Source organism: Pithys albifrons, chromosome 6 (assembly GCF_047495875.1).
Source record: "Pithys albifrons albifrons isolate INPA30051 chromosome 6, PitAlb_v1, whole genome shotgun sequence".
Lineage (NCBI taxonomy): Eukaryota > Metazoa > Chordata > Aves > Passeriformes > Thamnophilidae > Pithys > Pithys albifrons.
Window position 1 is genome coordinate 65053789 of NC_092463.1, and position 12396 is coordinate 65066184.

The 12396-nt window shown below is 47.4% G+C and overlaps 1 protein-coding gene across 1 annotated transcript in view; it reads right to left on the reverse strand.

Moving 5' to 3' along the window:
* Positions 1-12396, reverse strand: part of LOC139673523 (acyl-CoA 6-desaturase-like) — a 15594-nt gene continuing 3198 nt past the window's right edge. Inside the window, exons 2-12 of the mRNA XM_071559268.1 lie at positions 9813-9923; positions 8285-8482; positions 7806-7907; positions 6704-6829; positions 4880-4940; positions 4454-4530; positions 4194-4291; positions 3228-3324; positions 2666-2745; positions 1767-1892; positions 1-420 (exon numbers count right to left, since the gene is read on the reverse strand). Coding sequence (XP_071415369.1) covers positions 369-420; positions 1767-1892; positions 2666-2745; positions 3228-3324; positions 4194-4291; positions 4454-4530; positions 4880-4940; positions 6704-6829; positions 7806-7907; positions 8285-8482; positions 9813-9923 — 1128 coding nt within the window. The 3' untranslated portion in view covers positions 1-368. The remainder of the gene's footprint in view (positions 421-1766; positions 1893-2665; positions 2746-3227; positions 3325-4193; positions 4292-4453; positions 4531-4879; positions 4941-6703; positions 6830-7805; positions 7908-8284; positions 8483-9812; positions 9924-12396) is intronic.

The window sequence follows — 12396 nt, forward strand, 5'->3', positions numbered from 1 at the left end:
TCCTGTGTGAATCAGGGCTTGTACTGTTCAGGCAGAATTATTACAATGAATCTTGTGAAAAAGAAGGGCAAGGTCAGATATTAATATGCACCTTTATGAAACATTCCTCATCATCCTCTCCCAGCCTTCTGTTTCATGCAATACTGGCATCACTTTTCATCCTCTGAAGGACATTTTAAATCTCTGTGGGTTCAACAGGTTGCCTGAGCCTACCCCAGAAGCAGCTGACAGGACAGGAAACTCCCCTCCAAACGTGCAGGTAGATACAGACTGAGATCTGAGAGTAAAAGACACAAGTGTGGTTCCCCGCCCCACTTCCCCCCCACCGTCCCTCCCGGTCACTCACACCTCCCCAGCAAGACTCATGGTCACTTATGCAGATAAGCATCCAGCCAGAGGGCACCAGATTTCTTCAGGGACCTGTGGGAAGGAAAGGAAGAGAAGTCTGCTTGGGTTGTGAATGTTGTCTTTGGTGGGTTTCTTCCTACAAAAAAGCCTGTTACTGAATCTTAGTATGAATCATGGAATCCTGTAATAGTTTGGGTTGGAAAGGATTTAAAGATCATCCAGTTCCAGCCCCTGCCATGGGCAGGGCCACCTTCCACTAAAACAGCTTCAAGGCCTGTCCAACCTGGCCTTGGACACTTCCAGGGATGGGTCAGCCAGAGCTTCTCTGGGCAACCTGTGCCAGGGCCTGCCACCCTCCCAGGGAGGAATTTCTTCCCCATATCCCATCTAACCCTGCCCTCTGGCAGTGGGAAGCCATTCCCCCTGGTCCTGTCCCTCCAGGCCCTTGTCCCAAGTCCCTCTCCATCTTTCTTGGAGCCCCTTTAGACACTGGCAGGGGCTCCAAGTTCTTCTGGGAGCCTTCTCTTCTGCAGGTGAACACCCCCAGATCTCCCAGCCTGGCTCCAGAGCAGAGGTCCCGAAGCCCTTAAGACACCAAATGTCTTTCTGCAGGACAACAGATACAGCAAGAAGAGCTGGAGTGAGCAAGAACTTCACCTCTCTGTTATTTTCTGTAACGTGGGCACTATGTGGTGGGGTGCTGGGCATCACCCCTCTGTGTCTCAGTCCTGTGCTAACTGGATTTGAGGACCAAGGCAGGTTTTGAACCAGTTTGCAGTTCTTGTGCACATTATGGCCAACACACTTTAATTTGCCTTTACTTAGAGTGGTTTGTGCAGGAGATCCATGGACTGCAGAATGCATTCTCATGTTCCCTGTCATAAATTATTCCCCTTGGAGAAACTGAGCCAGAAACATTAACACAGAGGCCGCTGACAAGGACTATGAGACGTCTCTCCAGCCCTGCCCGCAGGGAACAGCCTGTTGCTGCTGGCAGGGCTCACAGGGGACACAGCATGGGCTGTAACCTGACTCGTAACCCTTTGATTCATCTTACTTTGCAGCCTGGAGATCTGCTGCCAGCTCCCAAACCCAAGAACCCCCAGCTGCCAGAACAGCATTTCAAAAAGGGTGTTATAAACAGGTCCCTATTAGATCACAGAATCCTTAAGGTTGCAAAAGCCCATTAAGATCACCGAGTCCCCCAGCACTGCTGAGCCATCACTAAACCATGGCCCCAAGTGCCACCATCAGGTTAGTACCCATCTACATGTTGAGTGTTTGGTATCTGATAGCAACAACACATTGGCATGGCATTTCTGAAGGGTCTATAGTGTCCTGAATCCTCTGTGCTAGAAAACACAGCATGTCCCTCTAACCATGGTTTGCAGCTGCGGGTGATACCAGAAGGACCTTACCCAACAATGTCTACAAATGCTTTCCCAAGAGGCTTCTCTTCATATTGGACTCCATACTTGGCACATAATGACTTCACCAAAGGCTTCACCTTCCAGAAATTGTGCCGTGGCATTGTTGGGAACAGGCTTGAATAGAGAGAGAGAAAGCAAACCTGAGGGAACTCCTGAGACAAATCCCCAGGGGTTTGGGCATCTCTGTGTGCATCCTCATGGGGCTCATTATTAGTGCTCCTCCTCAAGCTGTACAAGCAGCCCAAGGGCAGAGAGGCCCAGGCACATCCATGCTTTACAGCCCTCTGTCTCAAGAAGGGTGTGAAAACTGCTCCTCCTGCTGTGCCTCAGGGCAAAGCTGTGGCCAGGACACGATGGAAGTCAGTCCATGCAAGATGGGATGCTCCAAGTGCAGTGTGAGGGAGCAGCCTCAGGCTGCTGAGATGGCTGCCCATTTCCTTTGGGAGTAATTGGTTCTTGCCCAATTTTATCCCCAGTGACCCCTGTCCCACTTCTGGGAGCTCATGAAATGGAGAAGCAGATAAAGAAGGATTTGGAGGCACCTTGCCCTGTGCTGTTCACTGAAGATTTCCTAAGCTGACTTCCAAACCAGTCACCTCTTTTACATTTCATGTTGTCACTGGCACTACACTGCCCATATGGCCCTAGTTTGCAGATCTTTTGTGGAACCTGGTACCCAGCAGCTCACACAGTCCCACAAGCTGTAAAACACTGAAGTGCTTCAGGGGAGAGCAGATTTCTGATACGGATACTCGAGTTCAAGTAGTTTGCTTAGGATTTGAGCCTACAGGCTTTGTAATGATAACTCCTAATTAAACCCCAAAATTGTGAGAGTGAAAGCTGCAGTATTTGGGAGCAGGGCCAAGTGATGCTGGGGCTGTACTCACTGGTGCTCGATTTGGAAATTCAAGTGCCCCGTGAACCAGTCGTTGAAGAAGGACTGCTCGATGTTGCAGGTGGCTGCCATCTGTGAGGGCAGGAGAGCAGCTGTGAGGATTAGTGGTGTCTCACCCCAAAATCAGACCAAAGCTCCTCCTGCCTGAGCTGTCAGAGTGCAGAGACTGCTGTGGTGGGACCGCTGGGTGCAGCAAGGGGAGCTTTAATCCTCCTCCAGAGCTTAATGTTGAGTAAGTTTGAGTAAGACAAGTCAAACTCCGTGGATTTGACTGGTGGTAAAATGTTGTGGCAATCCAAGCCCAGACTCCTAAATCTGAGCCTCTCCTGATGAAAATCAGATGGTTAACAGCATGGAAAAGGGGGCATGGACACAAAGTCTGCTTTCCCACCCCATCTAGTTAATTCTCAGTTTGTCTTAAGTGCCAGTTCTGATTATTCTGGTAATATTTCTTAGCTATTCTTGCTATTAATGGTCATAAAATTAGGTATTTTTTCTTACAGTGAATTCCATTTTGGGGTGAGTTTGGGAGTATTGTTTCCCCTCCCAGTTACCTGAGAGCTCAGCCAGTCTCTGTGCTTCTCAGAATCGATTTCCATTGGAATGTGATTCATCTGGGTGACCCACACAAACCAGTGACTCTCCAGAAACCTTCAAAACCAGGAGAAATCATGACAATTTATACTGTAAGTGGGGACATCAGGTAACTAGAGTGGGGTCTACAGGAAACAGCAGGAGACTCAGCCTGTGGGGAGGGTATTTCTCTGAGGTATTGAAGTAAATTGTTCACTCAGAACTGCTCAAACTCTCAATTTTGCCTTGGGGTTGTTTATTTAGAGTGAGGGGTTTTATTACTTATTGTATAAACCAGCATTTTTAGCACCTGTAGAGCAGTCTGCATAAATGCACTTCATTCTCTTTATCCCAAGAAGTTGCTTTATTGTAACTTAATTGTAGTTACACTAATCTATGCTGACATTTAGATGTATATTGACAAGGTGTTGCCTGAAATTATCCTTGTTCTGGGATGTTTACCAGCCTTGTTCAGGTCTTCAGGCTTATTTTCTGCAAGAGCAGGTGATCTGAATTTGCAATTTTGCTTTTTTTTCCTTCTTGCACTTTGAGCTTGATCAAAACCCTTGGAAATAATGGGTTGGTTGTGGTAAGTTTTTCAGCTTGATTTCAGACTGGAAGAAGGCACAGAATGACCTCCCCAGTGAACTGGGAAAAGGGGGCCCTGAGGCATCCTGGAAGGGTCCAGCCATGACCAAAGTGGAAAAAATGCCTAAATATGGTGGGATAGGGCAGTGTGTGAGAACAGAGCAAGGAAAACCCTGGCTGGACCATCCCAGTGCAGGGGGAGATGCTGAGCACCAGAACCAGGTGGGATTGGGAGGTAAGAGGGAAGTGAGGCAGAGGGAATAGCCAAGGAACCTGAAAAGGGGCACAGCAGAGCTCAGACCAGACTAGTTCAGCACTGGAGGGAGGCCAGAGCTGCAGGGATGCCCTTGATCTCCTACCTGACAAATGTGAGGAGACACAGGGATCCCAGGAGGCCATAGAACGGGACGTATGTGAGGAAGTAGCGCAGGTAGTAGCTGATGGCCCAGGCCAGGTCCTAGGGAAGAGAGAAGACATCAGGCATGTCTTTGTCCATCTATACTGTGGCCTTGCTGGTGATGTTGGGCACACTGGGCAACCCATCCCTCCCTCCCTGCTCCGGAGGGATTTCCTATGGAACAGCCAGACCCCATGGGGATGGAGGGAACATTTCACTCACCGCCCAGAACCTGCGCCTGATCATGGTCGAGATGATTTGGATTTGGAAATACACAGGGATGAGCAGAGGTGGGAAGACTGCAAAGCAAAGGGACATGTTTTGGCCATCAGAGAGGTGGGGAAGGCTGTGATATGAGTGAGCCAGTGATTTGTGAGCAGCCCCAGGGAACTGGGAACATGCATTGTTTTCCATGGAGCATCTCACATGGAAGTTATTCCCAGTCTCCATTGTTGCCCTTGCTTTACACGGCCATGCAGGCAATGTCCCAGAGGTTTGGATATCACTGCCCTGACCTGGGGACCTGCACAGTGGTCCTGAGGAAGGGTGGGATGAGCTGAGGCTGAAGGAGTTGCTGTGCTGACACAGGAAGGGCTGGAAGGGTCAGGGCATTCCAGGGAAGGGGCACAGGGCAGGGCAGGTACTCACTGAGGAAGAAATACTCGTGCTGGTGGTTGTAGGGCAGGTACTTCAGCTTCTTCTTGCCATACTGCAGGACACACAGGAGAAAGCTCAGCCTTGGATTCTGACCCAGGTCAAGAGCAGATTCTCTGCAATACTTATTTATTGACTGCAGAATTTTGACTAAATTCCGACCACCGGGTAAGAAGTGGTTTGGGATGATTAAATACCATGACTTTGTAATTGTGTTAGGTGTAAACTCATTTTTACAGCCTTGATATTCAGATAATTTCTGATTACTTGAGAGCCTGATGGAATTTTAATCTCCACCTTTTGCCATGCCTGTGGCCATCATAAAAGCTGCTGTCATCTCCATCACCACTAATATGAACGTCATAGGTATAAAGCCTGACTTTCAGGAAGTCACTACATGGGATGTCTGTGCAAAGCAATGACCCTTGTGTAGTTTTCCATGCAAAACAGAAGCACCAAGTCTCCAAACTTCACCTCCACAGTGAAATATCTAGAGTTATACAGAAATGTCTTTTCTGAGCTCCAGAATTGCTCCCACAAGGAGCCTGGAGAGCCTGGATTGCTGTGAACTTGCCTTATTGCTTCCAGCACAGCAACTTCCCAGTGAGGGGAAGGCTTGTAGCCCAAATAAATCAGGCACATCATTCCCTCTGGGCTGAGCTCTGAAAGGCTGAGTTCTTGGCATCATCCAGAAAAAGATTATATAGAAGAGTACTGGGATAGACAGATGCTGGCCTATATCTCAGATATTTTGAGGAGGAAGATCCAGTTTTCCTTGTTACAAATGTTTAGGTTTTCCTTTGGCACAGTCTGCTTTAAACCCAGTTATCAGGCACATAGGTTGCAACTCATAAGAGCACAACTTTGCTTTGTATCTTCTAGATAATGGCTTTTTCTCAGACCCCAGGAGAAGGATTCCATTTTAGCCATATATAACAGCCTTTCTGCCTCTTGAAAATTCTCTACACGTGACCATATAGGAGTATATGTGTCCCCTACATGTCTCTGGAGTTACTTTCCCAATAGTATAAAAGCTGCCTGGGAAACCATTCTTCAGGTTGTATTTCCCTGTGTTGGCTTTGCTGCAGGTGCTTCTTTGTTTGTTTTCTTTGGGTTTTTTTCATTTGGAAACTAGAAAAGACTCAGGGTGTTACACGGTGTAAGTCTTTTTCTAGGTTTTTTAAGTAGACAGGAAATAGTTTGGCTCTAGAGGGACAGACTGAATTAAAATCACTTGACATAGCCTGTTCTTCCATGTGCAGCATGGCAGTTTATGTAATAAAATGAGAAAATATTCTTATGCAGGTAACATCCCCTCAGCTGCAGAGGACCTCAAGCCGATCATCTGGGGCACAGCTGGACTGACTAATGCTGGGAGGTATTTGCTATGGAATTGGAAGATGAATTTTGAAATGCTCTTGATGGAGGATTGAGAACATTTCCCCTTCTGCTGATATTTCAAGCCAGCAGGATGAGGTTACCTTTAAGGGCTTTCTGCTTTCTTTCCAATCACATGTGCATTATTCTCCCCAGGCTACCCCAAACCACTTTCTCCTGTGGTCAGAATAGGAAATGGATAGGGAATTATTAGTCAGTCTTACTCTTCAGCCCAAGGGTTGGGGTGGGTATGATGGCCAAACTCCCGTCAGACAACGTGGCCAGATGGAATCCCTGGATTAAATATTTCCTTTCCAGCATTCCTGGAAGTCTTGACTGTGCAAGTCATGTCTACCAATAGGAGCCAAATCCTGGATTTGCACAGTCCTGAGGCCCTTTTTGGGACAGTAGTTTTCCATGTTTTTCCCCACTTTTTCTTACCTCAACAGGCTGCGTGTCTCCAAGGACAAAAATATGCAGCATGTTCACATCTGGGTCCTTCTGGAATATGTTGGGCTTGGCGTGGTGTTGGAAGTGACGGTGGTTCCACCAGTTTGCAGAGGCACCCTGGGCACACACAAGAACAGGGGACTCATCCATGGGAAGCTCCAGCTCCTCTGAAGGTAGGATTACTCAATAATTCATATAAACTAAATCAGTGCAACTCAGACTATGGACAAACTGTTATTTGCTTTGGAAATAGCAACAAGCAGGGAGTGGTTGAGCTGCTGGTTGCTATGAGACTGCTGCTTTCAGAGGGATGGTTCACCCTCACTAAGGATCATCCATATTGAAAAACAGAATAAATACACTTGGAGCGAGTTACATTTCACCGTGTCTTCCCTCCCACACAGAATCCCAGAATGCTTTGGGTTGGAAGGGACCATGAAGACCATCCAGTTCCAATCCCCTGCCATGGGCAGGGACACCTTCCACCAGAGCAGGTTGCTCCAAGCCCTGTCCAACCTGGCCTTGAGCAATTCCAGGGATAGATAGAATCATTTAGGTCCTGGAAAATCATCAAATCCAAGCATTAACTCAACACTACCAAAGCCACCAGTAAACCCTCTTGCTGCCTTGCCAATTATTATCCTGGTTTCCTTCCTCTGCCTGTGAGGCACCAGGGACAAAATGAGTTCCTGCTGCACATGGATGAAGTGCTTGGATTGCCCTGGGCTTGGCCCAGGATAGAAGTCCTGAAGGCATCTTGAGTGAGTTGGATGTAGCAAGATGGGCTGTTTGAAAGATATAATACCTGCTGGAGTACATGGTGAAAATATGGATGTAAAAAATCACACAGTTTAATAAGCTTTGTCCTCAGCTGGTATAAATTGGAGTGATTCCACTGGAACTTGTGGAATTATTGAATCAGCTGAGTACAATTCCATGTCTCTCTTGCACAAAAGCTCCCTGTGCAATGGTCACAAACTTCTTTGTGCATCTGCTCCCTTTGGGAAGGTTTGGAGCTGCCCTGTCCTACCCTGACACAGCCAAAGGAACCATGGCTGTTCCCACAGAGCCCTGGCTCCATAGTGTCCTTTACCTTCAGGTGTCCAATGACAAACTTGTGCAAGATGTGGTTCCAGGAAGATTTCTTAAAGACAGACAGGTGTCCAAAATCATGTTGCAGCCACCCTGCCTGGGCCTGGGATGAAGGGAAATCAAATGGTTAGGAAGCTGTTTGGAGTCAGTGTGAGGAAGAGAGGGAATTAACTGAAGTGAGAAGGGGAGCATTGAATCTTGAAATCATTCAGGGTAAAAAAGACCGTTAAGATCACAAATCCAACCATAAATCTAACACTGCCAAACTCACCAAGATGTGGAAGGAAAAGAGGTGAGAAAAATGTGTGAGCCACAATCAGCAGTGCCAGGAGGCACCACGGTGGCAGGTAAGCTGTGAATATTTGTCACTGGTGTGACTGTTTTGCACTGATAATTCATGTCATGTGAGAAGTTCAGCACACACTGTCCTCTCCAGAAGGATTTGCACAGCCAGTGGGCTCCATCCCTCCTAGTTCTCACCTGGGAAGTCGTAAGGATGCAGGCAAGAAGGAGGGTTGTGATCCAGCCGGTGCCGAAGTATGAAACCATCAGCCAGGCCAACACTTCCAGTGCAATGATATGGCCCAAGTAAAGAGAGAAGAACAAGGGACTTGCTCTGAACAAGTTCATGTCTTCTGCTGTCTTCCTCAGGGTTCGGAAATCCTCTACCAGCTGGGACTGCAAGAGACAGGCAGGAGCAGTGCAAGGCTCATGAGTCTGAGTGAGTCAAAGCAAGGGGGAGCTCCATGCTAAGGGCCCTGGCTGCTTCTGGCATTGCTCAGCTGCTCCAGAGGGAAAGGACCTGCCTCCATATTCACCCTGTATTCCAACTTTTCACTGCACTTCCCTATGAATAAACATCCTGGCTGGTCTGAGCCCACATCCTGACCTTTCACACCTTGTGCCAGGACAGTAATTCAAGCCTTCTGCTGTGGATCAGCAGCTTGACCTGGCTCTGTCAAGAGTCACAGCACCTGATGTCTGAATGAGCTTCCCAAGGGCTAAAGAGAAGCTGGGGAAAGGGAGAATTCAGGGCTGTTTGCAGAATTCCAGAGCTCTGGTGATGAGCACCCACCATGAGTGACACCATCGTCTCTTCAAGCTGTGGGGCAGCTGCCATGCACTCATGCATGAGGGGCATTCCTGGGTCACTGGGGGGCAGTGCTGGCTCCTCTGTTGTGAGTGACACAGATATATCATAATCATGGCCAGCCACAAGCAGTGGGGCAGGATTGGGTTTCGTGGCAGGAGCCAGTCATGCCACGCTCTGGGCCTGAATAATGGATGAACAGTCTGGCAGGGACACAGGCAGCTCTGAGCAAGGTGAGTGGGTGCAAAAGGTACTGGGTGGGTTGCTGCTGCTGAACACAGCCACCAAAATGAGACATCTGGGTCACCTCTGCTCATGCTACACACGGCACAGTGTGTGTTCTCCAGAGCTTTGTGGTATTGGGCTCTCAGCAGGAGTCTCAAAGAGACATTTCCCTGGGATTAATCTCTCAAAGGGAGCTGCAGAACAAACAGGGAAAGAGATTCAGGTCTTGAGGTGGTGAACACCTGCTTGGAAGCTTATTCAGACTCCTTTGTCTACTGCGCTCTCTCCCCCACAACAGGGAAGTGGTGACACGTTTCAGAGCTTGTCACCAGAGAACGACCAGCAGGAGGCACCCCAGTCACCAGAGCTGGTGCACATTTCCCACTCCACGTGTCTCAGTTCCCATTTCCCTTCAGGATGGGATCGGGCCAGCCTAGAAACCAGCTGCTGGTGGCTCTGTGGGAAAGGAAGGGCTTGCACAGATAGTCTGAACATGTCATCCCACTCCCACAAACAGTTGAATCCATACTGGGATGTGCATGTTGCTACCTGGAGATGTTCAGTCACTGCGGACTTTCCTCCCTCTCTGGAGCTTCTTGCAGTGAAGACCTGCCTCTAACTTGGAGAACATCCCAAGGGGAAAAAATACTGGGAATACCCACCATGAACCCCAGTTCAGAAACAAATACTCACGTTTTTACCTCGGTCCTGGCTGGGCTCCCCTGGAGCGAGTTCTCCAATAAGCAATGGCTTGAGAAACTTTTGCACCAAGGTGGGGTTGGTATGGAAAGCCTGGAATGCATCCTGAAATGGAAACAAGTAACTGTGAGATTCAGGAACAACATGTGCTCCCTGTTCACTCTGTCATCCCCATCCACCTCCACCAGTTGTGCCCAACACGTACCTGTGAAAGAGGGGTGGGAGGTGACCTCCACCTGTGATCACTGTTGGGGGCATTAATCCCACTAAAGCCCCAGGGATTTGCCTCCCTATTCTCAAGGGAATGGTGAGAACTGGGAAATTATCCAGCCATATGGTGAAGGGCACCTCAAGAAATGTTTTCTAAGCAACTAAATACTTAAATCCAGTTAATTCTCTCAGAAGGTAGGCAGCAAGGAATTTGTGCAAATCCCTACTAGGATATAAATATCCTTGGAAAGTCTGATGCTGCAGAGGGGGTGACTGTGGTGACTGAACCTGGACATGACTGCAAACACAAAAATACCAAACCACCCACCCCAAAAATACAAAAATATTACTGGGTGTAGATCCCAGCAATAAAACAGGTGAGGAAACGTGGTGACTTTTTATTTGGAGCCTGTCTTTCCCCTTTGGTTCTGTAAGATGAGTAACTGAGTACTCCCTTCACTCTGCTTTATTCTAGAACCACATTCTAGATATATTGGCTGTTCTATCTCCCTGCAAGTTTTACAGAGGAACCCAACAATGCTAAGCAGGTTAGAAATCTTATAATTACTATAGTCATTAACACCTGTTAGGATTTCTTGTCATTTCTCCTGTGTATTTTCTGTTCAGGACATGAAGTGTTGGGTACATTTCACTGAAGTCTCTGTAATACTGGTTAATTGGCATAAATAGTTTGTTAAGCTTCAGCCACAGAATCTAATTGAGGGATGAAACTCAATATTGATGAAACTTGTGACATAAGTCCTATCCTGTATACTCCTGAGGCTGGAAAGGCAGGAGAGCAGCTGGAATATGATTTTTCTTACATATTTTCAAGACTTCTTCTAATATGAAAGAACAATGCCTTGTTTGTAGAGTTGATTTGATCCTGATATGCATGAGTTTACCCAACCCTTCTTTTTCTCTGCTCCTTCCCCTTTCCACATATTTTTGCCTACCTGTATCCTACAGGTACCTGATAGAAACATATATTTGCTGTGAGTAGTGAGATCTTGCCCACCCCTCTCTTCACATACCAAGGCTTAACTTTTAACCCCAAAGACAGTGATAGGGACAGAAAGCTGACCAAGATCAGAAGCCCCTCCCCTGTCCTTGCCCTTTTCCTGCTGCACAGAGTTAACTCTTGGAATTCACCTGGAGAACTGTAAAGATTAGTCCCATGAAATGTTGAGACCAGTATGGAAAAAGGGAGTTAAAAAGATGAGTCAGGAGTACCATGTTTCAGCCTTTCCACCTTTGTCCCATTGCCTAACAATTATAGGGACCAACTGAATCTCCCTCCTGTCTCTGAACAGAAGGGACAGGCTGGAAAGTACTCCCTGTGTCCAGCTGACCCTTCTGGGAGCTGACCTTCATCAAAAGACCTTGGCCTCAAAGTCCACCAAAATCAACAGGAACTTTCACCTGATTCCAAGGCTTTGGATTGACCTTTGAAATAATACTCTGACCACAGAAGTTTTGCTGTGGGAGGTGATGTGTGTGTGTGTGTGTGTGTGTGTGTGTGTGTGTGTGTGTGTGTGTGCATACATGTGTGTGTGTGTCTGTGTGTGTGTGTGTGTGTGTGTGCATACATGTGTGTGTGTGTGTGTGTGTGCATACATGTGTGTGTGTGTGTGCATACATGTGTGTGTGTGTGTGTGCATACATGTGTGTGTGTGTGTGTGCATACATGTGTGTGTGTGTGTGTGTGTATACATGTGTGTGTGTGTGTGTGTGTGCATACATGTGTGTGTGTGTGTGTGTGTGTGCATACATGTGTGTGTGTGTGTGTGTGTGTGCATACATGTGTGTGTGTGTGTATACATGTGTGTGTGTGTGTGTGCATACATGTGTGTGTGTGTGTGCATACATGTGTGTGTGTGTGTGTGTGCATACATGTGTGTGTGTGTGTGTGCATACATGTGTGTGTGTGTGTGTGTGCATACATGTGTGTGTGTGTGTGTGTGCATACATGTGTGTGTGTGTGTATACATGTGTGTGTGTGTGTGTGCATACATGTGTGTGTGTGTGTGCATACATGTGTGTGTGTGTGTGTGTGTGTGTGCATACATGTGTGTGTGTGTGTGTGTGTGCATACATGTGTGTGTGTGTGTGTGTGCATACATGTGTGTAAACAGTTATTGTAGCATTTTCAGCTCTTGGACCCACAAATACATCACTGAAATGTTCACTCTCATTGCTGGTTTCCTTCTCTAGGACAGTTTGCAGATTGGGTGAAAGAGGAAGGAAGAGCAGAATGAGTGGGGAAGTGAAGAGCTCTGTACATACTGCAAGGCTTTGCAATTTGGGGGGGAAAAGAAAGGGAGAAGGAGAAAGAGGGGGAAGGTGAACATATTAGAAGAATGTTCAC